The sequence below is a fragment of the Mixophyes fleayi genome, chromosome 4, assembly GCF_038048845.1.
Source record: "Mixophyes fleayi isolate aMixFle1 chromosome 4, aMixFle1.hap1, whole genome shotgun sequence".
Taxonomy (NCBI): Eukaryota; Metazoa; Chordata; class Amphibia; order Anura; family Limnodynastidae; genus Mixophyes; species Mixophyes fleayi.
This window is the reverse complement of record NC_134405.1, coordinates 275,069,805-275,095,885: the sequence shown is the minus strand read 5'-3', so window position 1 is coordinate 275,095,885 and position 26,081 is coordinate 275,069,805. Positions and strand designations below refer to the sequence as shown.

Below are 26,081 nucleotides of genomic sequence, written 5' to 3'. Positions count from 1 at the left end.
CGTTTAATACGTATAGTTAGGCGCCGGGAGTTAACCCATTCAGCACTGAGCACCGGTTCCTTACCAGTTCTACAGCGCCGACACATATTACGATTTTACATTTAATTTGCATGTTTACACTCTCCGGCGCTGCAGCGCACATTTAAAATACAATTTTTTTATTTTAAAACGTTTTTATTTAAACACTTTACACGCGGTGCCTAGCGCTGGTGATTTAACCACTCTGGAGCCGGATATTAACCCTCCTTGTGCCGGAGTGCATTTCAAGATGGCCACTGCACTCGTGCGATGGCGGCTACTCGGGAACCCGGGCCACGGACGGGATACTGAAATGGTACATTGACAGTATTACAAAACTTATAGGGAAATGCTTCAGGAGCTGAATATCTAGAGCTTAAAGAAAGAAGGAAAAGTAATATGAAACATTGCAATATATAAAAATTATTAAGTGTTCAAGAAGGCAGTAAAAGGATATCTAGAACAAGTGGGAACTTTTCAGTTTTCCTCCCTTGGAATTCTAACACAAGAAAAACTTTTTTTACAGAAAAGGTGATAGTGCCATAGAATAGTCTCCTTGCAATTATGGTGGGGACTCTTACATTAAAACCACTGCAGAATGCATAAAACAAACATTGCTATTGTTAGATATATTAAGAAACACCCTTGCACCCTCCCAAAAACTCACCAAATAGTAAAACCTTAAACACATACTAAAAATGGCAGACTAGATCAGAGCCGGATAACAGCAGAAAGCACACAGGTGGCACATAAAATTGATGTGCGTTTAAAACCGAAAAGGTCACAGCTGCGTTTTGAAACGACAATGCACGGACCCGTCGCTTGACCATAATGTGAACCCTAGCCGTAAACCAACCCCTTAGATCAGTGGTCAGGGAACAGGGGTAAATTACCCCAAATGGGGTAAAAATGAAATTCCTGGGGGTAATGCTAACGAATCACATGCTGTCAGTTGGATTGTAGACCCCTTTAAATGGGAAATTGCTGTTGTACCAGAAGAGCCTCAAGGGTTGGCAGAGGCACTTCTTGAGCTTCGATGCAATAATGAAGCACGTATTGCATTTGAAAACAAAGCAGATCTGTCATATTTTTGGATGTCAACAACTGCAAAGGCATTCAACATTGTACATGAGGAGGCAGTCAAAAAGTTGCTGCCTTTTGCAACAACCTACCTTTGCGAACAAGGATTTTCCACTCTAACGAACATAAAAACAAAGCAGAGAAATCAATTTGGACGCTGAAGACTGTATCTAAATTGCTCTGACATCATAATGGCCCAATATTGATGCTCTCGTGTCAAAAATGAAGCAACATCATTTCTCCAAAACCTGAAGTTTTGAAATTGAAGCCTTCAAAGAAATTTTGAATAGATTCAATAAAATTTGGAATTCCAATAATTAATAATATTTGATTTCCCTCCTTTCAAATCAAGGGGGTAACATCGGCGTATCTAAATATATTTTGGGGTAAAAGGTAAAAAAGTTCCCTGACCCCTGCCTTAGATTATACTGGGCCAGGTCCGTGCATTCCAGCTTTAACACTGGAAATGTCACATTTTGAACGGACATCAATTTCAACTGTTGAAATTTATTGTACACTGGTCAGATATGTGCTGTGTCTGTGTGATGGTAAGTCACTATTTCTCCAATGTCGCCCTGTTAGCCTTCGGGTTTTTTATGTTGCGCTAAACACTGTCGGGGAATTCAGTATCAGAATAGTGAGTAACACCCTGTATGAGAGCTAGAGGGTGGGTGGGTTGCAATGGGAGAGACATGAGGGTAAGAATAATTATTTTTTTTTTCTCTTTTTTTAAAAACCCTAAGCCCTTAATTTTTACATTTTAGGGTTCCCCTGTCTTAAGTGCCCTAGGCCCCCCAAAGCCTTAATCCAGTACTGGACTAGATGGACCCTGTAGGTTTTTCCTGTTGTCAAATTATGTTTAGTTTAAAAGCTACTGCAACTTCAAATGGTAACATGATCTATATGGAGGATGTACTAGGTGTAACTTTAATATGTTAAAAGAATTCAGTGCACCAAATTAAGGTTAGCAACTATTCGGTATATGTTTTAATATGCAAAAAAGTGTGTGTGTGTGTATATATATATGTATGTGTATATGTGTGTGTATGTATGTATGTATGTATGTATATATATATATATATATATATATATATATATATATATATATATATATATATATATATATATATATTTTTTTTATTTAAATTTCATTTCCCTTTGCGTAAACATTACCAGACTGCTGGATGAATATCTACGCCCTATAAGATCAATGGTGACGACTTCACATGCGGCTCCGTGCTGCTGATCTGACTTATTTATTCTGTGAGGTAGCAATGCTAGCCACTGGGACACTAGTTATTGTGGTCTAATGCAATTCACATGCTATGCTATATGAAATTTAAAGCTCACAAAGACTGTAAACCATTCTACATTATTGATTGTATTCTGCACTCATGATAAAAATGGAAATAAATGGTAGTGAAGTAATCATGCAATGGTTAAGCTTAACGTGTAAAACTGTGGGACATACAAAGCAGATTCATAGCCTGCTCTTCACCACACAGGTTATGTTTAAGTGAACCTTGTGCCTGATATTTCTGAGCATTTTAGAAAAGTTATTGATCTTTGGACTTGTTATGCAAACCCATTGCTAAGGAGTTGCTACTGTCAAATTGCATTAGCTTTGTTTGGTTCTGAGACTTCAACATGCAATTTCAGAAAGTACTTTACTTCAGTATCAACATTTATTCCATTAAGTTATAGTACCGACCATAAAGTAGTGAACAAAATAAAATGGTTGCTTGTTTTTTTTTCTTTTGTGTTTTTTTTTTTTTTTTTAACTAAAATATGCCTAACTGATCGTCATTGCACAGGTTTTGCTCGCTATGCATGCAAGTGTTGAAGATCGAGGAAATAAAGGTGACATCACCCCTCTAATGGCAGCAGCTAGTGGTGGATTTGTGGACATTGTAAAACTTCTCTTAATTCATTCAGCTGATGTCAATGCTCAATCTTCATCTGGTAGGTAACTTATTGCCTCCGATTTTATACACTTTAATGTTTTTAATGTTTTCATTGTAACTTTTTGTTCATGACTGTTTAATAATCTACTTTGATATCATGATTTTCATTCTAGGAAACACAGCCCTCACTTATGCCTGTGCTGCAGGATTTGTTGACGTGGTTAAAGTTTTGCTGAAAGAAGGCGCCAATATAGAAGATCATAATGAAAATGGACACACACCCTTAATGGAAGCCGCTAGTGCTGGTCATGTTGAGGTGGCAAGAATTTTACTGGAAAATGGAGCAGGCATTAATACACATTCAAATGAGTTCAAGGAAAGTGCGCTTACATTAGCCTGCTACAAAGGTATATATATATATAATGTATGTTAAACAACGGTACTGTGTCCCAGATGCTGTGTAGTTGGAGTGTTAAATAGGTATAACATCAACTGAGACATGTAATTCAAGCTCATTTCAACTATATAATCCATTGTTTGCTTTTTGTTTTTTATGTGTGTGTGTGTGTGTGTCTATATATCTGCTTGATAAGATGTTTTACTAACAATCCCTTCCTCTTTGCCATGGCCTGAAGGCTGCTGCACAAATCTGTTTTCTCGGGCCACTCTGTTCCCTTCATATCCCAGCCAAAAACAGGTGGGTGTGATCATAAGCTGCAGTTGATGAAATTGTGGCTTGTGATTGGTCATCCCATTCACATAGTTACCTCATTTTAAAGGTAATTAACTAAATTTATTTGCCAGCAGACCCCCAGGAAAAACTGCTGCTTGTAGCAGCCCTGGGACTTTGACTGGGAAGGGGAGAGCATCTTAGTAAAAAATCTTTTCCATAGGTGATAGAGCAGATTTCAATCTGTTAATGACGCTTTACCAAGCTATTCAATTATGCAAGGTAAGTTAGAATAGATGGCTTAGAGTGTACACATTAAAAAAACATTGCTAATGACATCTGAATGGGAGACCTGATTTTGAAAAATTGAGGATAATGTGAGGAAGCTGGCTTGGTGACAATGGCTGTATCTGTAAATGTATTTTATGTTTTTATGTGGTTCGTCATTATTTTTATTTTTTTTAAGCAAAATATTTTGTGGAAAAGTTGAAAGGGATTTTAAAGTGTAGCATTTAATTGATAATGTGCAAATACAGCTATGATAAAGTGTAAATAAAGTAATGAAACTAGGTCAGGACTATTCACTCCAAAACTTGACAGTGTTTGGAGCAGAAACTGAGCATTTTTTAAGTTCTTTTGAGTCTCTACTAGCTAACTTTTTGGTAGCTACTTTATCTAGAACAATGCATAGCTTAGTGATTCTACGACACATACTAATGGAATCTGCTCTAATCTATGCTATATCAGAGAATTCTGTCTGGATGGCTAATTTTTTTGCAGTATGAAAGCTGAATGAAGCATTTCTAGATGTACATAAGGGAAGAATAATTGCTCCGATGGCAGCAGATAGTTCTAATTGCCTGATACTGGTCAAAAGAAATGAGGGCATATCTTGCAAGTGTAATGTCCTCCAAATTTTCATGGGAAGTCCGTTCTAAACTGTCTTAAAGTTTAATTTACACTTCCAATAGGGTTTATAGAATCCTATGAAGAATGTGCCAACAGAACCACTAGCATTGAGTTATCGCTTGACAGTTCATGAATGTAGTATGTCATATTGCCTTGCGTTTTATGGCTTGTCCTGTGTTTACTCTGTATTCCTCTGTGTACTGCGTAGTCACTGGACTGTGTTTGAACTGCATGTCAAGCTGCATTCACCAAGTGATAAATGTTTGGGACCAGATGTTCCACTTGAAATCTCATGTGGATATGAGGGCACACGTTGTTGGTTGGTGTTTTTTTTTTTTTTTTTTTTTTGTTCCGGTTGCCACCATTTACATTTTGAAATTCAATGTTCTTCATTATCTAAGTTTTGTACTTCATTTTCATGTGGCTTGTGATTTGTTCTGAACAGTGTCTAAAGTTCTCTCCTTTTGTTTTATAGGCCACCTAGAGATGGTTCGATTTTTGCTGGAAGCTGGAGCTGATCAAGAACATAAAACTGATGAGATGCATACAGCTTTAATGGAGGCCTGCATGGTAAGAGTATTTTTAACAATTCAGTTGTATCATACTAAAAATCTTTTCTTTCCCTTACACAATAAATGCCACTAATATTTTCCGGTTTAAGGGTTTGTGCACTTTACGATTTTGTCTCTGTTTTTCAAGTGGTATGATCAAGATACCTATTTTGTTTGTAACAAAGGACAGTTGTGCCAGCAATGTGTTTTTTGTTTTTTTTTGTGTGGTAGTCTTTAGCGAGTGAATAGTGGGAGACACAGGGACCATATGAACAAAGGAACCATGGGTCTCTCCAATATACAAGCATGTACATCCTGATACTTGCACAGTGCCTAAGTGACAGTGTCGGTTGTAAAAACAGTTAATTTTGCAAAAAAAAACAGTTTAGTGACCTCACACATAAAGTAAGGGCTAGTAAATGATGTGGTGACACTGGACTCGAATGCTACAAATTTTTATTTACAAAACTGATGTTTGTTGTTGTTAGGAATGCACCTATTTAAGGCTAAGAACATGAATGGAAAAAATACATTCAGATACTTAAAGAAACCTCTATACATAGAGAACTATTGCCCTTAGATGAAAACAAACAAACTGGGTATAAATTCGTGTATACCCTTTAAATTGCATCCCCTACCAAGCCTCATTGACATATCACCGAAAGTGGAGGAATCTAAAATTACATAAATAAAATACATAATCAGCATCAACATTTATTTATATAGTATATGTAACATACATAAGTATATGGATTTAAATACAATAGGCAATATGTGCACTTAATAAGAAGAAACAATCAAGCTACTTCATATCTGAGGGGTTTTCTGAAGAGGAAGGGGAAACAAATTTTGATCCTGACCAGGTTCAACTGTCTGATCAGGAAGAAATCGCTCGATATCAAGGTATTTATTTGGTTTTAGCGGTAAGGCAGGCCTTGCACCTCCCAGAAATGGAGGATCCTAGTTCTAAAGACAAAAGTCTTTTTAAGAAAGCCAGAAGAACTGAGAGATATTACTGAGGGAGACTGGAAACAGTCTGATAAAAGGTTCTCTATTCCAAAGAGATTCTCCTCCTTGTATCCATTGCAGGAAGAGGATGTGGCTTGCTGGGAAGGAATCCCTAAAGTAGATAAGCCCGTAGCCCGTTTAGCCCGCCACACTATCCTACCGGTCCCGGACACAGCAACTCTGCAGGACTCCACTGACCGCAGAGTTGAATCTCAACTAAAATCTATTTTTGTAGCGCGGGTTCTTCCTTTAGACCCACATTTGCTTCAGCTTGGGTTGCTAGAACCATGGAAGCATGGGCATGAGCAGCTGGCAGAGGCCTTGCTGAACTCAGAATTACTTCCCCTAGCTTTACATTTGAAAGAGGCATCGGGGTACTTTTATGAGGCAGCTCAGAACACAATGTCTGTGTCTTCCTCTATTCAGACTGCGACAATTTTCAGCAAGAAGAACATTATGGCTGAAATCCTGGGAGGCGGTTTCGTAATCTAAAAAATGCCTAGAAACCATTCCCTTTTCAGCATCGGGTTTGTTCGGCCCGGAGTTAGACAGTATGATTTCTCAAGCAACGGGTGGCAAAAGCACCTTTTTGCCAGTGAACACAGGCAATGGCCGGACCCCGCGTTTTTCGCTCCTTTAGGCAGTCCTTTCGAGGGACCTCCTTTCCGAGGGGCCAGTCGTCTAGGAGCAAACAACCGATTTCTAGAGGCTTCTCAGTCAGAGGTAGGTCCTCTTTCGCACCTAGGCATCAGGCCTCAAAGGCTCATGAGAAGCCTGCGTCCTGACTGCCACTCTACTCTCCAGGAGGGGGCGACAGTGGGGGGGGACGCCTGTCTCTCTTTCAGGAACAGTGGACAGCGTCCTCTCAGGATCCTTGGATTCGGGGCATTATATCAAGGGGGTACATGATAGACCTGCTGGGTCCGGTTCCACATCATTTTTTTTGTAACCCCGCTACCCCGAGATCCACAAAGAAGACAAACCATAGAGTTGTGTCGCCTCTCTTCTTTTGGCAAGAGTTATTTGCAGGGTCCCAGAAAATCAGAAAGGAAAGGGTGCTTTAGTCAAATCCTTTTCTTGTCTGGAAACCGGACGGTTCCTTTCGACCTGTCTTAAACCTAAAGAACCTCAATGTGCACTTACGAGTGGACAAATTTCGGATGGAGTCCCTGAGGTCAGTAATAAACGGCTTGGAAAGAAATCAGTTTATGGCTTCCATAGACATAAAGGACGCATACCTCCACGTTTCTATTTGGAGCGGTCATCAGTCTCTCCTGAGATTCACAGTGGGGGGCCACCCGCTATCAGTTTCGGGCTCTACCCTTCGGCCTCTCCACGGCTCCAATGGTTTTCACGAAGACCATGTCCGTAATGGCAGCCTGTCCTCATTTAAAGGGAGTTCAGGTTGTGCCCTACTTAGACGATCTGCTCATCAAATCCACTTCAGATATTTGCTTACATCAGCACTTATCCCTCACCATAGCTTTCCTTGAGAGCCATGGGTGGCTAATAAACTTAACGAAATCCCAGGTGGTTCCGTGCCAAAGCATGGTCTTCCTGGGACTCATTATGGACTCCAAACAACAGAAGGTGTTTCGGCCTGTAGTGAAAATCAGATTGATTCAGTGGATAACATCGCAGGTCTTGTCCTCTCTCAGTACTTCAATTCAATTGTGCATGCGTCTTCTAGGAAAGATGGCCTCCTTCGAGACGATCCGCTTCGGTCGGGCGCATTCACGTGGCTTCCAGTGGGATCTCTTGACAAAATGGTCAGGATCCCACCTACATTTAGATCGCCAGAAAATCTCGCTGTCCCCGGTTGCAAGAGAATCGCTTCAGTGGTGGCTGATTCAGGATCACATGTCGGTGGGCAGGTCCTTTGCTCCAGGGTCATGGATCATAGTCACAACAGACTCTAGCCTGAAAGGTTGGGGGGGCTGTAGTCCTGCATCTCCGGCTTCAGCGGCTTTGGTCAGTTCAGGAATCCGCCCTATCCATCAACACGTTACAGTTGAAAGCAATTCTTTTGGCTCTTCGGGGGGCTCAAACCCTTCTTCAGGGCCATCCAGTCAGGGTTAAGTCCGACAATGCCACGGCAGTGGCATATGTTAACAGACAAGGAGGAACGAGGAGTGCAGCTTCAATGCGAGTATCAGCTCAAATATTTGCTTGGGCGGAACAATTTGTTCCAGCAATCTTGGCAGTATTCATTCCAGGAATAAAAAACTGGGAGGCCGATTATCTGTCGCAATGCGATAATGCCAGGGGAGTGGTCCCTCCATCCGGAAGTCTTTCAGTCTCTAGTTCAGAGGTGGGGTCTTCCGGATATAGATCTCATGGCCTCCAGACACAACAAAAAGGTTCCCAGGTTTTGCGCAAGGGCAAGAGACCCATTAGCAGTAGCAGTGAAAGTGATGACCATATCATGGGATTTCAGGTTGGGATATCTGTTCCCACTCCCCCCCCCCCCCCCCCCCCCAATTCCCATTCTTCCTCGAGTTCTCAGACGAGTGAGGCAGGGCGGTCTGCCGGTAATTTTAATAGCACCCACATGGCCGCGTCGAGTGTGGTACGCGGACATAATCTCCATGGCGGTAGGACAAGAACATCGTCTTCCGTCGCGAGACTATCTTCTCCTGCAAGGTCCTTTTCCTTGCCAGGATTTACCTCTGCTCAATTTAACGGCATGGCTGTTGAAGCGAGGCTATGGAGGGATAGGGCTTTCTCCCCCAGTGTAGTGAACACTCTGCTGCGAGCTCCGAAGCCAGTCTCGGCTCGAATCTATCAACGTATTTGGTGAGCCTATATCAGATGGTGTGAAAATAAGTCCTGTCACATGTCTTCTTTTCGTCTCCCTCGATTATTAGCTTTTCTTCAGGATGGTCTGGAAGCGGGTCTCCGTTTAGGTTCCTTAAGGGTTCAGGTATAAGTGCTTTCAGTTTTCTTTCACCTGAAGTTAGCGGAATTGCCAGACATCAAGACTTTTCTTCAGGGAGTCTTACATATTCAGCCTCCCTACGTTCCGCCTACAGCACCATGGGATCTTAACCTGGTACTTGACATGCTTACAGGGCCCCCTTTTGAACCATTACTTGCGGCAGATTTTAGGTCTCTGACCTGGAAAGTCGTCTCTCTTTTAGCAATTGCATCTGCACGCAGGGTTTCAGAATTGGGAGCTCTGTCTTGTCGAGAACCATATTTGTTTTTTCATGAGGACAGAGCAGTATTAAGAACTCTCCCTTCTTTTGTTGCGAAGGATGTTTCGGCATTCCATTTGAACCAGGAAATTGTGGTTCCGGTGTTTACATCGGCTTCTCACTCTGATCAGCAGTCTATGGAAAAGTTAGACGTGGTTAGGGCTCTCCGTATTTATGTTAATAGAACTTCCCAGATTCGGCGTACCGATTCTCTGTTTGTCCTTTTTGATTCTAATAAAAGAGGCTAGCCAGCCTCAAAACAGTCTATTGCAAGATGGATTAAAGCAACCATTAAACAGGCTTACATCAGGGTTAACCATCCTGTGCCAGAGAGACTTACGGCCCATTCCACCAGGTCGGTAGGGGCATCGTGGGCAGTGAGAAATGGGGCTTCTGCAGACCAGCCTTTCAGGGCAGCCACCTTGTCCTCTGTCCACACCTTTACCAAATTCTATCGGTTTAATGTATTTGGGTCCACGGATGCAAATTTTGCTCGTAGTGCTCTACGAGCAGGGCTTTCAGAGCGGTCCCACCCTTAGAGGGCTGCTTTTTTTTTTTTTTTTTTTAAAAAAATCATGGCTGTTCTTCAAAATCCACTTTCCAAGCTGTATTTTTAGAAGGTGCAGTTTTTATTTGAAAGCATTTTCAATTGCTAAGTGGGTAATTGTTTAACCTTCCCTTGAAGTTCGACATTGAATACATTGCAATGAGCTCTTAAATATGTCAAAAAAGCTAAATTTATCAACCATTATGGGTCATACAGCTGAGATGTAATTTATTTTTATTTTTGTCTCAAAGTGATTCCAATCATGGGATTATTTTTGGTAACATACTGGAATATTTCTAAGAACTGCACCCAACTAAGCCACCTAACATTATGCAACTTGCAACTCTTCATACTCTCATTTTCCATCTACCAACAGATGTCTTCAATTCTAATTTTTCCTTTCATAGTAATCCTAGTTAAAAACTCCTCCTTGTAACTCATATTAGGAAATACCATTCTTATGAGCATGATTAATTGAGAAGTATCCACTATATCTGTGTATTAATCGAAGCAAAAGGAAAAATAACAACTGTTAATTCAACAATGTCTATTTTCACTTTATCTCAACAAACTATAAAACTGGCTGAGGGAATGGGTGCTGATTTGCAGAACAAAGGCATGTCTTTTAATTGCTTGCATGATTTCAATTTTTATTCTTTCTCATAAAAAAAAACATTTCCCTGATCAAGGACAATTTGCTCTAACATTTCTGTCTTGAAAGGATTTCTTACGATTCACTATAGTATTTGCAGTACGAAAGGATACTTCAGTCTCTGCTTGGCACTGCAAAAAAAGTTTAGCAAATATAAACTGCTGTACTCCTAACTGAGCCAAGGATTTGATTTTGATTCTTTTAGTTGGAAAGTCACGATCATATTTCCTATGTAGGCTTGATGTCTCTCTAAATTCTCCTCTTTCAACAGAGCAACATTTGCATGGTATATTAAACGTACATTTAAATCTTGTAAAAAAGAAATCCTATTCGTGGAAGTGGTAGGTTGTTAGTATTTTAGATGCGCTCATGTCTAATAAGGGTACTAATATTAATATCAAAATGTGTATATATACACCGATCAGCCACAGCATTAAAACCACTGACAGGTAAAGTGAATAAGATCATATCGTACAATGACACCTGTCAAGGGGTGGGATATATTAGGCAGCTAGTGAACAGTCAATTCTTGCAGTTGATGTGTTGGAAGCAGGAAAAATGGGCAAGTGTAAGGATCTGAACAACTTTAACAAGCACCAAATTATGATAGCTAGACAACTGGCTCAGATAATATACAAAACGGCAGGTATTGTGGGATGTTCTTGGTATGCAGTGGTTAGGAAGGACACCCAGTGAACCGGCGACAGGGTCATGGGCACCATAGGCGCATTGATGTGTGTGTGTGAGGAGCAAAGGCTAGCCATTTTGGTCCAATCCCACAGAAGAGCTACTGTAGTCCACATTGCTGAAAACGTTAATGCTAACTAGGATATAAAGGTGTCAACACGCAGTGCATCGGAGCTTGGTCTGTACCTGCAGACTGGTCAGAGGACATAACAGAGTTCAAGGTGTTGACTTCAATTCCTCAGATCTCAATCTGATCAAGCATATGTGGGATGTGTTTGAAAAGCAAGTCTGTGTCCTGGAGGCCCCACCTTGCAACTTTCAGGATCTATTGCTAACATCTTGGTGCCAGATACCATAGGACACCTTCAGAGATCTGGTATGCTTTTTTTGAGCAGTACTTGATAATAAATTATTTACAGTCCCAGTGATGTAGCATCGAGAGACATGTGTGCATGTCGATAACACTCCCAGCAGTCCCTTCTTACCACACCCTCTCTCCCCCTCTATGCCCATTCTGTCCCCACAGGACCCAATCCCCTCCCACCTCCTCCGCTCCCTCTCTTGAAGCCTGCTCCCACCTTGCACACCTCCTCAACCTCTCCCTCTCCTCTAGAATCTTCCCCTCTTTTAAACTTGCTCTTGTCTCCCCCATGCTCAAGAAACCTTCCCTTGATCCCGCCTCTCTCTAATTACCGCCCTATTTCGCTTCTTCCTTTTGTCTCCAATCTCCTTGAATGGGTTGTCTACAACGGTCTCACCTCCTTTCTCTCCTCTCACTCACTCCTTGACCCGCTCCAATCTGGTTTTCGCCCCCTCCCCTCCACTGAAACTGCCCTAACTAAGGTCACTATTGACCTTCTCCTCGCTAAATCCAATAGACACTACTCCCTTTCTTATCCTTCTTGACCTCTCTGCTGCCTTTGATACCATTGACCATGCACTCCTTTTGCAAACTCTCAAATCTATAGGCCTATGTAACACTGTCCTCTACTGGTTTTCCGCTTACCTCACCAACTGCTCCTTCTCAGTCTCTACTCATGATTCTACACCACCCCCTCTTCCCCTACCTGTTGGCATTCCTCAAGGCTCTGTTCTTGGCCCCCTGCTTTTCTCCCTCTACACCTCCTCCCTTGGTGTCCTCGTCCGCTCCTTTGGCCTCCAGTACCACCTCTATGCTGATGATACCCAAATTTTATCTTTCATCCCCTGACCTCTCCCCTTCCCTTCTGTCTTGTGTCTCCTCCTGTCTCTCTGCCATCTCATCTTGGATGTCCCAACGCTTCCTTAAACTCCAATATTTCCAAGACCGAGCTTATAGTCTTCTTCCACCCCCCCCCCCCCCCCCCCCCCTGCCAGGACTCTCCCACCTCCCCCTCTCTATTTCTGTTAATAACACTACCCTCGTTTCTGTTCCCCAAGTCCGATGCCTTGGAGTCGTCCTTGATTCCTCTCTCTCATTCAAGCCTCACATTCTGTCCCTCTCAAAATCCTGCTACTTCCACCTTCGGAATATATCTAAGATACGTCCCTTTCTCACCACGGAAGCCATGAAAACCATTGTTCACTCGCTTGTTATCTCTCACCTTGACTACTGTAACCTCCTTCTCTCTGGCCTACCTGATTCGTGCCTTGACCCTCTTAAGTCTGTCCTCAATGCTGCTGCCCACCTGATTTTTTTTCTCCCGCAGCTCTGTATCTGCTGTCTCCCTCCAACAGTGACTACATTGGCTCCCCATACCCTACAGAATTAAATTTAAACTCCTCACCCTCACCTTTAAAGCTCTTAGTCAATCTTCCCCTCCCTATATCTCCAATCTCATCTCTACCTACACTCCTAACCGCCCCCTCCGCTCTGCCTGTGACCACCTCCTCACTACTTCACTGATCGCCTCTTCTCACTCTCGTCTTCAGGACTTTGCCTGGGCTGCTCCCCTGCTGTGGAACGATCTTCCACGTTCCATCAGGTTAGCATCTACTCTCAAAGGCTTCAAGCTTGCCCTTAAGACACATTTCTTTATTCAAGTCTATCAGTCCTCCTCCTAACTTCCTTGTCCTGGCTCTCTCCCCCAATTAGTACCACCCTTTTTGTGTCTTCCCCCTTCCCTTTAGGATGTAAGCTCTCATGAGCAGGGCCCTTTTTCCTTGTGTGCTCCTTCTACTGTTCCTTCACCCTCTGTACCTCTTGGCCTGCTTCGCTAGCCCTGTTTTCTTAAGCCTTGGCCTTTTTCTCGCTGATTTCTACCATCCCTTTCACTATCTGTCCCAGAGTTAATCTGATTTGAGCCTCTGTTATGTGTTTGTGACAGTAAGAAGTGGTGGTACCAAAGTCTTTCTTACCAGGCATAATCCTGCTGACATTATCGCTGCAGTAGACGTTCTTCACAGTCTCTGCAATATCTGGGTCCAAGCTTCTACCTGGTTTAGGATTTGGTGATGACAAAATACCAGACTACTGCACTAATTACTTTACTTTTCTTATCATGTAGTTACTTGCCTCAGGAAATTGTTCTATTTTTGTAATAGTCCAGTCTTTTGCAAGAAGTGTCAAAATAGTAATTTTTCCACAATTCTTTGAGGTCTCTTCAAATTTTTCTTTCAGTTCTTGCAGTATGACATCATCACAACATTGACTATTATCAGGCAGAGGTTCCTCAGCTGGAATATGGAATATATCATTTTTTTTTTTTTTTTTTACAACTTCTGCAATTTTTACAGCTTTCCTGTTGCAATATTTTCTTCTTTGTTTCTTTACCGGTAGATAGGTGATGCTCCCATACTGCTGAAACTTTCATTTAATGACTGCAAAGCTGATTCAGTCCTGCAAGTTGCCACTTCTGTGTCACTTCCTGAGATGTGCTCGGTACTTTCTCAGCAATTAAAGAATTACTTTTAATTTGTTTCCTATAGTTATAACAAATCTTTTCATCAATATTGACATGTTGCAGTATTTTAGTCATCCATGGAAGAACCTGCCTTATTTGTTTTCTACTGCTGCTGTGTACTTTTAATATCAAATGGGTTGCAGCCCTGAGTCTTAATGTGCTTCTTTATCCATTTGTCACACTCTTGGATCAAACTACCGCTATTCATTGATAACCTGGTATTAGATATTCTTAGTCCCTTGTATCACTAGTTCTCAATGCAGAAGCTGCAGCCAGACTAAGAAGAACACAGAGAAACACTACAAGACTAATCTGAACTTGCCAGTTGCATGCTTAGTGCAAAAAGGTTCAACTGTCGTACTTAATATTTGTTTTTGCTTCTGTTCCCAAAGGCTTCCCAAAATGAAACTTATATCAAAGAGATATTGTATTTAACTGTGTAACATACTGTATGTACAGAACAATTAAATAAACTTTTTTTTTTTTTTTTTTTTTTTTTTTAGATATTCAAGGTCAAATCATGTGACCTTGAAATGTAGAAGTCGATATTTAGATATAAAAATATTTTTTATCAAAACTAAGGTCCCTTGGCTTCAAAACAAGACCAACTTAAAATCTCTACCAGAATTAGAAGCAAAGTTATGATTAGTTTTAGTGGACCTGGCAAGCATAAATTTTACATTTTATTTTATTTTTTGTCACATTTGCAATCCTGTTGCATGAACACCGTGTATCACGGAGGGCTAAAATTTTAAATATGAAAGTAACGCTGTCTACCATCTTACCAAATTTCACGAAAATCTGAGAGGGTCGGGTTGAAAAGTTACTTTTTTTTTTTTTTTTGTGATTTGGCATGGAATGACTCGCATATTGTTCAGTCACTTTTATTTTTCACGTATGCATGTTTTTGTGTTTTTGTTTTTTTAATTCTAAAACATGAGTTGCAAATGAACATTTAAAGTAGCAGTGAAGTTATGTGTTGCTAATTTTACAGTTGATTATTGTAATGCATTTGGTAGTTCCATGTGTGAGCATTGGGCAAAGTAGATATTTTGCTTGGTGTTTTTGCAGTAAACCATAGATCACTGGAGTTCACTGAATCATTGACCTTAAATGAATCGGATTAACGTGTAAAATTGAATATCTACAAAGCAGAACTACTGCAGCTCAATTTAAAATGAATAGATTATACACAACCAATAAAGTCTGGTTTTAGTGTGATAACCTGAAAAACAATTCCACACTAGAGTCTATGTATTCTCATAGTAGATGTGGGCTAGTAAAACCTTGAATATCGGCATTATGTAAAAAGTGTAAGGAGAATGTTTTCACATTTTACTTAGTGCTATAGGGTAGCTTGGTATGGAGTATGAGCTTTATAATCTTTGATCTTGAAACCCTTCTCCTTTGAACTGTTATATATTGTTTCATTACTATTCACCTGTATTTAAGTATATTGCCACTCAAATCTCAAAATTAATTTATTTTTTGGATACAATTCTGTAAGTTATAAATGATTACAGAATATTACTTACTTTGGGTTCTGCAGTCTTTCAAAGTCTGACACCTGCATGAAAAAAGCCTGTCAGATTAGCAAATGAGCAGATCATCTCCGGACCACAGAAAACATTGAAGAACTTGAGTGGAATGTTGGAGCCCATGTGTGTCAGAAGATTGCAGCTTGTGATTCGTCCTCCTGCTCACTCCACTCTCTTCTCAGCTATTTATAGATAGTTAGCAAATTGAATTTGCCTATTCTGTATTACAAATTCTGCCAAATCTGGGTGCTCAACCTAGGGGAAAGCTTAGGAAAAATATTTCCCAAATAGTAATGCAGTTTTAATTTAACTTTAGTACTAATGGTGTGTTCCAATCCAGGCAGAGCCACAGGAGTGTTGGTCTGTTATCGTCCCTGGTGCCAATGAGTTTGTGTTAGGGGATTTTGTTCTCCTGCTCAGACTAAATCAATGGCATTGCTCTTGCTCAGAGGGGACATTAGAACCCAAATTCAGCAGAAAGCAGTTTGTCTTTCTGAGTTTATTTAAACTCATTTAGCACTGCCACACTCTGGTCCACAGACTCCGTACCCAAGATGTAGCATTTCATATTTGTATTACCCCAGGCCTCTAGACCCCATTTTTCCTACATAAATGTTTCCTTCTATATTTTATTCACAAGTCACACTACACTGGCAATATAGAGGGAAAAAAATTTCTACCCTCTTGTGTGCTTGATTAGGACTTGGCTACACCAGATAAGTAGTAATCTGTGTTAACCCTGGAAGTTGTTGTTGGAGTTGTTCTGTAGATGTGATAGTAAAGTATACTGTAGGTGTATACCATTAAAGCTCCAGTTTAGTGTGATTGTAATGAACTATTGAGTACTGTATACATTCAACGAAATTCGCTTTATACACCTCTATAATCTGATATTTACAGTTTTTGGACATGCCATCTCTTATGTCCTGTGTGTACCCTCATTTCCTCTGTGTCAAAAATAGGGCATGTTCAATGGAGTCCTACTGTGTTGTAAGCTACAGTATCTCCATTTGTCTTCAAACTGCTGTCTCCCAACTTAAGGTAACAGCTGGAGTCTCAGGTTCAGGTCATAAAAGGACATTAATTGAGAAGCTTTCACACTGCTGTATGTGCTTTAGGTTAAATGATTGTAGACAGGCAGTGTAGCAAAGCAATGGGAAAGGCCAGTAGGTTGCTAGGTTGCATAGAAAAAGAGGTGGTAAATATCCTGTTCAGTTCAGGATACCATATATGAATGTGCAAAGAAAGACCACTAGCATTTTGTATGGTCTCCATTATTATTTATTTATTTATAGGGGGCCACTAGGTATCCGTAGTGCCATACAGGGACAGACAGAAATACAGTACAGGGTGAGACATCACAGAACAGTTAACAAAAAGCACAGTAACTCGGAAGCTCAAAGTACAGCTAGATGACAGGCGAGAGCCCCAGCGGGGTAGCTAGAGGGGTAGAAGGGCCTCACGGAAGAGACAAGGAGCTGGAGAGCAGAGTTAAGGTGGTGGAGAACACGAGGAGAGGAGGCCCTGCTCGAAGGAGCGTACAATCTAAGGTGAGGGTAGGATGGACAGAGACGCAAGGGTAGGAGGAGGAAAGGGGGAGAGCGGAGGCAAAGACGGAGGGGGGGAGAGGAGAGCGACGAGGAGGGAGGTAGGTGGGAGACAGGAAGGAGGGCAGTTAAGTGGAGGACTGGAAGGCTATAAGGAAGAGGTGGGTTTTTAAGGCCCGTTTGAAGCTGGACAAGTTGGGTGAAGTTCAGATGGAGCGGCGGAGCTGGTTACAGTGGAGGGGGGCAGCACGGGAGAAGTCTTGGATGCAAGCGTGGGAGGAGGTGACCAGGGGGGGAAGAGAGGCGACGGTCATTGGCCGAACGCAGAGGGCGGGATGGAGCATGGATGGAGATGAGGCTGGAGATGTAGGGAGCGGTGGAGTTGGAGAGGGCCTTGAAGGTAAGTGTAAGGAGCTTGAACACGATTCTGTAGGGGAAGGGGAGCCAGTGAAGGGATTGGTAGAGGGGGGAGACAAAGGAGGAGCTTTGAAAGGAAAATAAGCCGAGCGACAGCATTGAGAACGGAGCGAAGGGGGGCGAGATGAGAGCGGGGGATGCCAGTAAGGAGGAGGTTGCAGTAGTCTAAGCGGGAGATAAGAGAGTGGACAAGAGCTTTAGTGGCATCTTGGGAAAGGAAGGGCCGAATGCGCGCGATGTTGCGCAACTGGAAGCGGCAAGATTTTGCAAGTGAGAGATTGTGAGGGGCAAAGGAGAGAGAGAGGAGTCGAGGATGACACCGAGGCAGCGAATTTGAGGAACAGGGGTAAGAGAGGAGTTGAGTACAGTGATAGAGAGGTCGGAAAGGCAGGGGGAATGAGCGGGAGGAAAGACAATTAGTTCGGTTTTCGCAAGATTAAGTTTGAGAAATTTAGAGGACATCCAGGAGGAGATGGCAGAGAGGCAGTCGGACACCCTGGAGAGGAGGGAGGGAGAGAGATCAGGAGAGGAAAGGTAGAGTTGGGTGTCATCAGCATAAAGGTGGTCCTTGAGACCAAATGAGCTGATGAGTTTGCCCAGGGAAGAGGTGTAAAGAGAGAACAGTAGGGGTCCGAGAACAGAGCCTTGGGGGACCCCTACTGGAAGGGAGGAGGGAGGGGAGAGAGATCCAGAGGTGGTGACAGAGAAGGAACGGTCAGCAAGGTAAGAGGTGAACCAGGACAGGACGGAGCCAGAGAGGCCAAAGGATTGAAGGGTGTGGAGCAGGAGTGGGTGGTCAACGGTGTCAAAGGCCGCTGAGAGATCCAAGAGAATGAGAAGGGAGAAGTGGCCCCTGACCTTAGCAGAAAGGAGATCATTGGAGACTGTGACCAGGACAGTTTTGGTGGAGTGGAGAGGGCGGAAGCCAGATTGGAGAGGGTCAAGGAGGGAGTGCTCAGAGAGGAAGGTGGAGAGGCAGAGGCGGCTGCAGACGAGTCTCAAGTATTTTGGAGGCAAAGGGGAGAAGAGAGATGGGGCGATAGTTGGAGAGAGAGGTGGGGTCAAGATTAGGTTTCTTGAGAATGGGGGAAACAAGAGCGTGTTTGAAGGAGGAGGGGAAGATACCGGTGGAGAGGGACAGATTAAAGAGGTGGGCGAGGTGGGAGCAAGTGGTGGGGGAGAGGGAGCGGAGGAGGTGGGACAGGTAGACGGGGGGAGGATGAAATGAGAGAGTGGACTTCTTCGCCCGTAGTGGGGCGGAAGGAGAAGAGGGATTGGTGGCTGGGGGGAGAGGGAGGACGAGTGGGGGGGGCAGGCGGGGGAGGGGAGGAGGAGAATTCAAGTCGGATGGCCTCGATTTTAGAGGAGAAGGAGGCAAAGTCAGCGGCGGTAAGGGAGGAGGGTAGAGGAGGGGGAGGGGGGGGCAGGAGGGTGTTGAAGGTGGCGAAGAGGCGGCGGGGGTTGGAGGACTGGGAAACTTACCAGCTCAACTTACCATCTCAAAACTTACCAGTAAAGGACCTCAATATGTATATAGAGCAGAAAAGGAGAGTTTAATAGTGTAGGCTCTTTCAATTGCATGAAGTATTTTTACATGGGAATAGCATTATACAGAGGAAGTGAAGTATTACAAGTTACCTGAAGGATAGAAGATTTAGGGTAAATTTGAGGAATAATTACTTTACTGAAAGGGTACTACTTGGGTAGCATAGTCTTCCTACAGAGGTGGAATAGGCTAGTATGGGTCTGGAATTAAAACATGCTTGGGATAGTCATAATAATCTGAGATATTTAGAAAAAAAAAAGGGAAATACTAGATTTGCTGTGTTTTTTTCTGTTGCAAAATTCTACTTTGCTGTGGTATATACCAAGATCATCTTGCCCCTGTGTGCTGTACATCCAAATCCATAATCTACTAAGATATAAAGAAAAAGGTGCTGGAACACTGATGCATGGATTTTCCTGCAGAGCAAAAGCACTGGTTATTGTTATGATCCACAGCGATCCGTGGTTTGCTTCCTCAGTCGGCGTTCCAGCTGTCATGGCAACAGCCAGAACGTTGTGTCCTCCTGCTCCATCCCAGCCATGGCAACGGCCTGGATGCTTTCCTAATCTGTGCCGTGTCCCATTAACTGCGTTCAGCCGGGCGAGTGCGCATTAGTTGTAAATTAATTAATCGCCTCCTGTGGCTAATTATTATTCACCGGAGCAATGGCTTCTACTTGTTTAGTATTATTTAAGGCAGGGAGGACTTGGCCTCCCTGGTTATAGCGTCTGCTATCCAGTTCTGTCCTGTGAATACTATACATTTGACCTGTTTCTTGTTGTGACCTTTGACTTTGACTCTGCTTGAAAGCTGATTGCCCTTGACTTCTGCCAGTTTACTGGATTACCTCTGTTTACTACTTGCCTTGACCTTTGCCCTGTTTTCTGGTTATCCTACTGACCCACAACCACTGTACTGTCTCTGGTACATGCCCTCTGTATTCTGGTTATCCTCCACCGTGTGCTACGGGTATTCAGATAAGATTTTGCTACCCTAGAGTTAAGTCCTGGGGGCGTCTGAGTACCCCAAACAAGTTCAGTTCTACGGGAAAGGCGACTGCTATAAGTAAAGACCTTTATTAGCCTGGTTTTAAAAGCTTATTTAATAGCCATTAGCCTAACAATTACAAGCATATTTAACACTGCATACAATACAACCAGAAAATGGTTAAAGTATTATGATTTCACTGTATGTAATGGCTATGCTAATGTGAAGAATGCTGTACAAATGTTTCACAATTAGTGGCCTTTATTATGATTTACTATCAGGGCATGTCTGATCCAACCTGTTAGTTTTTGTGCTGAACATTTTACAGCGTCCCCCTTCTCGTTTTACATACTGATGTGTTAATACTTATTTACTTATAGTGTGTAATGACCGTTGGTTATTCAGTCTCTCAAACAGTTGTTTCAGGTTATCAGCACTAGTTGTAAATTGTCTTCAAGTACCATGCTTTTCTTGCCTAGTGTCCTGTTCATTTTCATTGTGATCATCCATTCACACACATTGATGTTCTAAAAGCAATAGATAATGTGATGCATTTTCATTCATCTATAAAGAAAGTTGTCTCTCAGAAAAATGCCTCTCTTCCTCCCTATTATATGATGAAGAGGGATACAAAAGTTGGCACTTGACCTATCATTATACAATGGTAAAATATAATTTGGCTGTACCACAAGTGCTCCCTGAAAGGTTATCCTTCCAAGTGCATCGGAGGGGAGCACTCATCCTTTTTACACTGCCCCAAAAAAAATTCCATACTGATAAGCCATTCTTTAAACCAATTTCTCATCATGAATTCATATTCCAGTAGATTTCGCTTTCTCTGTTTTACACCACGCAAATTCCAGTATATTTTACATAAAATACATTTTGTCTACATGTTGAATGCTGTAAAAGCATTAATTACTGACTAATGGATCAGCTAAGTATTGCACAATGTGTTGAATTACGTGAAACTACCAATTTCTAAATGCTTTTTGACTTGAGCCCCTGTCCATACCTGCTCATTGACCCCTTTATTATTTTGGTAGTACAATTAGTAAAGGCAATCCTTAAAAAGCAAGTAATGCTTTTGTTATAATTTGGGTTTTGTTTTTAGTTAGATGTTTTTGTGTTTTGTTATTGCATAATGTTGAAAAATACCTGCTAAAACCAACTTTAAAAAATAAATTGCTAAAAACTGCGAATATGTGGATCTTTTATAGAAGTTGATTAATTGAAGTCTTAAGTTGAATGATTACCAAATTGTACATGCAAATATTTCATATACTAAAATATTAATGTAGAAAATACATTTTAAAGTTAGATAATAAGTAAACACTATTTATTATTCTTGATAGGATGGTCATGTTGCAGTAGCACGTTTACTACTTGATAGCGGTGCTCAGGTGAATATGCCTGCAGATTCATTTGAATCCCCTCTGACATTAGCCGCTTGTGGTGGACATGTAGAACTTGCAGCCCTTCTTATCGAAAGAGGTGCTAATCTAGAAGAGGTAAATGATGAAGGATATACACCTTTAATGGAAGCGGCACGAGAAGGACACGAGGAAATCGTGGCACTTCTTTTAGCACAAGGTAAGACCATTGTTTGTTTGTGGGTGGGGGGGGGTTTGTTTTTCTTTTTATAAAGGTGCCCTAGTATAATATACAGTGATGACTATTCAGAGCAGTTCTAGAAGGCTCCTGGTTTCATTAGCGCTATGTAATTTGGTGGTGCTATATGTATAACTGTTGATGAATGTTCAGTGATTTTTCTGACTTTCACCTAAATTTTTGTACACTGCTCTTGCACGCACACCCTGAGTAGAGAAAACAGACATACTTTAGGCTGTCGCAAAAATAGAAGAGAAAACAAATGTTACATTGTGGTGCACATACACTAAATAGTTTGAATTTTGTTACACAAAATTACAATAATTTAAAAACACAATTTATATTTGTTTTTTATTAAAATATAGACTTGTATTACCTCAATGTAGATGGTTTAAATTCAGCGAATTTATTAAAATCTGTAAAGTTTAGTTGGTTTAAATCTGTACTTTGTGAATGATCTAATTATTGTAGTATTTGTCTAAATAGTATGTTATAATGTGTTCAAAAAGAGTCCGTGTAGCTTAATTATAATGACAATGTGACAGGATGGACTGCCTATGCCACCCTGTCTGCTGTTGCAGGGAAACAGCTGGGCTTATTTTGCCACTGTTCCCTTTTGGCTTACAAATGCTGCCACCCACTGGTCTCCTTTAACGGCATCCAGAACCACGTTCCTTCTGGGTAACTGACGCTGCTATCGTACCCCTTGGCTATAGTGTGCCTGGGCTGGTACTCCTTACCTCTTCCTATGGATCAGGGTTGCTGTGGATGGCTCCTCCCTGGTCTATCACACTTGCCAGAGATGCTGGGTAGCGGGCAGAGCGGTGGTACCGGAAAAGCTGGGTCCAAACCTCAGTTACAGCCGGGAACGGATTAGATTTTGGGTGGAATCTCTATTCCTGTGACCTACAGAAGTTTCCAAGCAGGTCTTGTGAAGCAAGTGATGTTTATTTGCTCACACTGGTTGGAGGTACAAGGAGCAGGTCAGATGAAGCAAGAGAGAACAATTTTCAATACAGGACAGGGCTTTTTATACCGATTTGAACACCGCCTCAGAAGCTATTTTTAGAATCGGGATGCAATTTGTTTACCCAAACATGGATTTACTTGCAATGCAAAGCTAACAATATTTACACTTCTCTGTTATGTGCTAAAACTTGATGCTTCATTATCTGAGATCCAGTTACACCGGACAGCCAGGGAGCGGCCCCCTGCTGGGTATACAGGTTAAACCGTTTTTTGTCACTTCACATAAAGACTTGCTTAACATTTCCTGCTATCCGCAAACAGACTTTCTCTAGCAAAGATGCAAACCCAAGCAATGACACTTGCATACAAAACACATTGCAATATAACACGATAAGTGCATTTCAAATTATACGTTGGTACCTGCACCTCTGATTTGAAATACATTACTACAATAAATTATTTCTACATGATCCAGCCACAAATAAGTTATTTATAAGTGATCAAGTCACAGATAACGTCTTTGGTAATTACTGAATAAGAGCTATTAGTTGTGCTCTTGAATCATAAAATTGTTGGATAGTTGTGGGTTTTTATATTGGTTGACACTGGTTTAATATTGGACAGTTTAATATCAAATTAAAGACGAAAAAAGAGAGTGTGACCATGTGGGCCACTCTTAATGGATATAAACATATACATTTTACTTTATACTTAGCCCAGGGGCCTCCATTCCCTTAATCCGGCCCTGAGCCTATGGGAACAAATTGTATAAATCCCTTCTATATTATTAGTGTAACTCTAACTCTAACTCTAAATTGAGAACAAGACATGAATAAAACATTTCAATTCAGAAACACTTAATAGTAACTGGATGCCGCGTTCGCTACTCTTACCTCTCCTACCCCTGCAATTTAGTCCTCGGTCACTATCTTTAGATACGATTTGGAAATAAGTTTTATTCAGCTGTTAGTTTTACCCGCAACAACATCGGGTCATGTCAGCGCCGTGGTAGACAGGGAGACTCGATAGCATAATAGTATACTGAGTCAATAACTATCAGCCTGTCTGAGGATTTACCCCATCAATGGTCCAACAGGCGGAGATATACGTTACTACACACTCTGAAATAAGTAATTTAATGATATTTAAAAGTGAGGACCACATCTATGAGGGGGTAATCCCGATTAATACAATAGGATTTATAACCCTTTAATTTCTTACTAGCAGATCACATATGATTCTATAGGGATTATATTTGTCCTAGTGGTGCTAATTGTATACCAACAACTCTATACAATTTACTGTTAGATCCAATCCATCTAATCTATTTTGTTGAGGTGACACCTTATTAAAATAATAGAGGAATCAGATTTTTTTTTTATTTTATTTTATTGGGTTTTACACACGTATACAGGTTATACATGTACAACCAACAAAATGGCATGGTACGTTATTGACACTGAAAAAATGACATCCTGGCACCAGTCCAAAATGCACTCAGAAATCTGTAAAGGAGATATGTCAACCCTTACACATACCTGCTAAATAACCATATAAACAATAACATATAGACAAAGACAAAGGAAAAGAAGGGAAGGGAAGGGGGGACCACATTAGGGAAGGGGGGGGTCTAGCAAAATTCCTCATTTAAGCTTCAGTTTAGTTTAAAGCTCTGTCAACCCAGAAGGTTATGTATCTGCCAGGCACACAACGCTCCCAAATGGTCCATATAACCAAGCCAGCCCTCGGGTGCAAAAATGGGGAGGAACAATCAGTCAAATTTGAAATCGGGGACTCTAGAGAGTCCAGAAGTTTTAACCATGGAACCCAAGTAGCATAATACAATTCAAACGAGTCTTTGGTTGACCGCTGCATCTCATCCATTATCCTATAGTGTTCCAATCTATTAGACCAGTCCCGAATACTCGGAGGCGTGGTTGATCTCCATTTCACTGGGATTACTCCCTTCGCTGCCGAGATAATTTTTAACAGATTTTTTAAAACTTGATAGAGGCATATCAACTTTATTTAACAGCCAGAACACCGGGGTGTTGGGTATGTTTTGACCTAGCAACTGCCGCGTGGTGCTCACCACCCGGGACCAAAACATTTGCAACACGGGGCAATCCCACCAGATGTGCAAAAGAGAACCAGAATCCTGGTTGCATCTCCAACAAGTATCGGGCACCCTGCGGAAGACCTTCGCCAGCTGCGCCGGGCATCTGTACCACCCTGTAATTACCATATAGTGGGTTTCTAGGATTGAAACATTAGGAGAGCACGTGTGAGCTGCCTGAAATATTTTAGACCAGTCTGCCTCTTGTAATTCAACCCCCAAATCTCTCTCCTTGGTAAATTTTTGAGGGGATACGAATAGATGTTCTACCAGAAGCTTATATATGATTGAAAGGGGATGTGAGGGACCTGGCGACCTGAAACAAAGAGATTCAAACACCGTTAAACTCCTACAAGTGTGTTGTTTCGGCAGACCCTGTGACAGAAGGTGTTTAATCTGTAGGTATCTCCAGATCTCTGCATTAGGCAAATCCCATTTGGATTGGATCTCTGTGAATGAGAGAACCCCCATTGCACCCACCAACTGGCCGACACGATGGATCCCTGCTTGGGACCACTGTTTGAAAGCTAGCTGGGCAATTCCCGGAGGGAACATTGGGTTATTACATAATGGGGTTAGTGGGGAAATTGGAGAGGAGATACATAGAAGGGCTCTAAGCTTAGACCATTTCGCTAACATGGGACCTAAGGTAGGATGAGCAATCTTATACTGGATAGCCAGAGTAATATGTCAGCCGGGGATTCCAGAGAAAGCGACTCAATTTCCACCCATTGTTTCGACCCGACCCTACTAGACATCTCTATAATTCTAACCAAAATTGCTGCATCATAATAAGAGAAGTGGGGAAGTTGCAGTCCTCCCAAGTGTCTTCGTCTAAATAATATTTTATTCTTGATTCTAGTGCGTCTCCCATACCACACAAATTTGCGCACCGTTCGTTGGATGCCCTGAAACCATGAGTCCGGCACGTGGATCGGTAAAGTCTGAATGAGATATAAAAGACTGGGAAGGACATTCATTTTGATTATATTGACCCGGCCTATCTTACCCTGCCACTCCCTCAAGTCAGCTCTGACCCTGCCCAAAAGTGGTCTGAAATTGAGCTCATAAAGACATGTGAGGTCACTTGGGATTATCACCCCCAGGTATTTTAATTGGGAAGGGTGCCAAAGGAAAGGCAAGTTTCAGCCCCTCTACTACAAAAGCTGGGGTCTTAATATTCATAGCCACCGACTTACTATAGTTAATTTTAAAATTAGATAACACGCCAAACTTTTGAAACTC

The 26,081-nt window shown here is 41.8% G+C and overlaps 1 protein-coding gene across 2 annotated transcripts in view; it reads left to right on the top strand.

Annotated features, from left to right (window-relative positions):
- The window catches only part of ANKHD1 (ankyrin repeat and KH domain containing 1), a 195,995-nt gene that overhangs the window by 27,243 nt on the left and 142,671 nt on the right, over window positions 1-26,081 (top strand). For both annotated transcript variants that reach the window (XM_075209750.1, XM_075209749.1), the window contains exons 5-8: window positions 2,913-3,060; window positions 3,176-3,409; window positions 5,057-5,151; window positions 21,496-21,733. In XM_075209750.1, coding sequence (XP_075065851.1) covers window positions 2,913-3,060; window positions 3,176-3,409; window positions 5,057-5,151; window positions 21,496-21,733 — 715 coding nt within the window. The remainder of the gene's footprint in view (window positions 1-2,912; window positions 3,061-3,175; window positions 3,410-5,056; window positions 5,152-21,495; window positions 21,734-26,081) is intronic.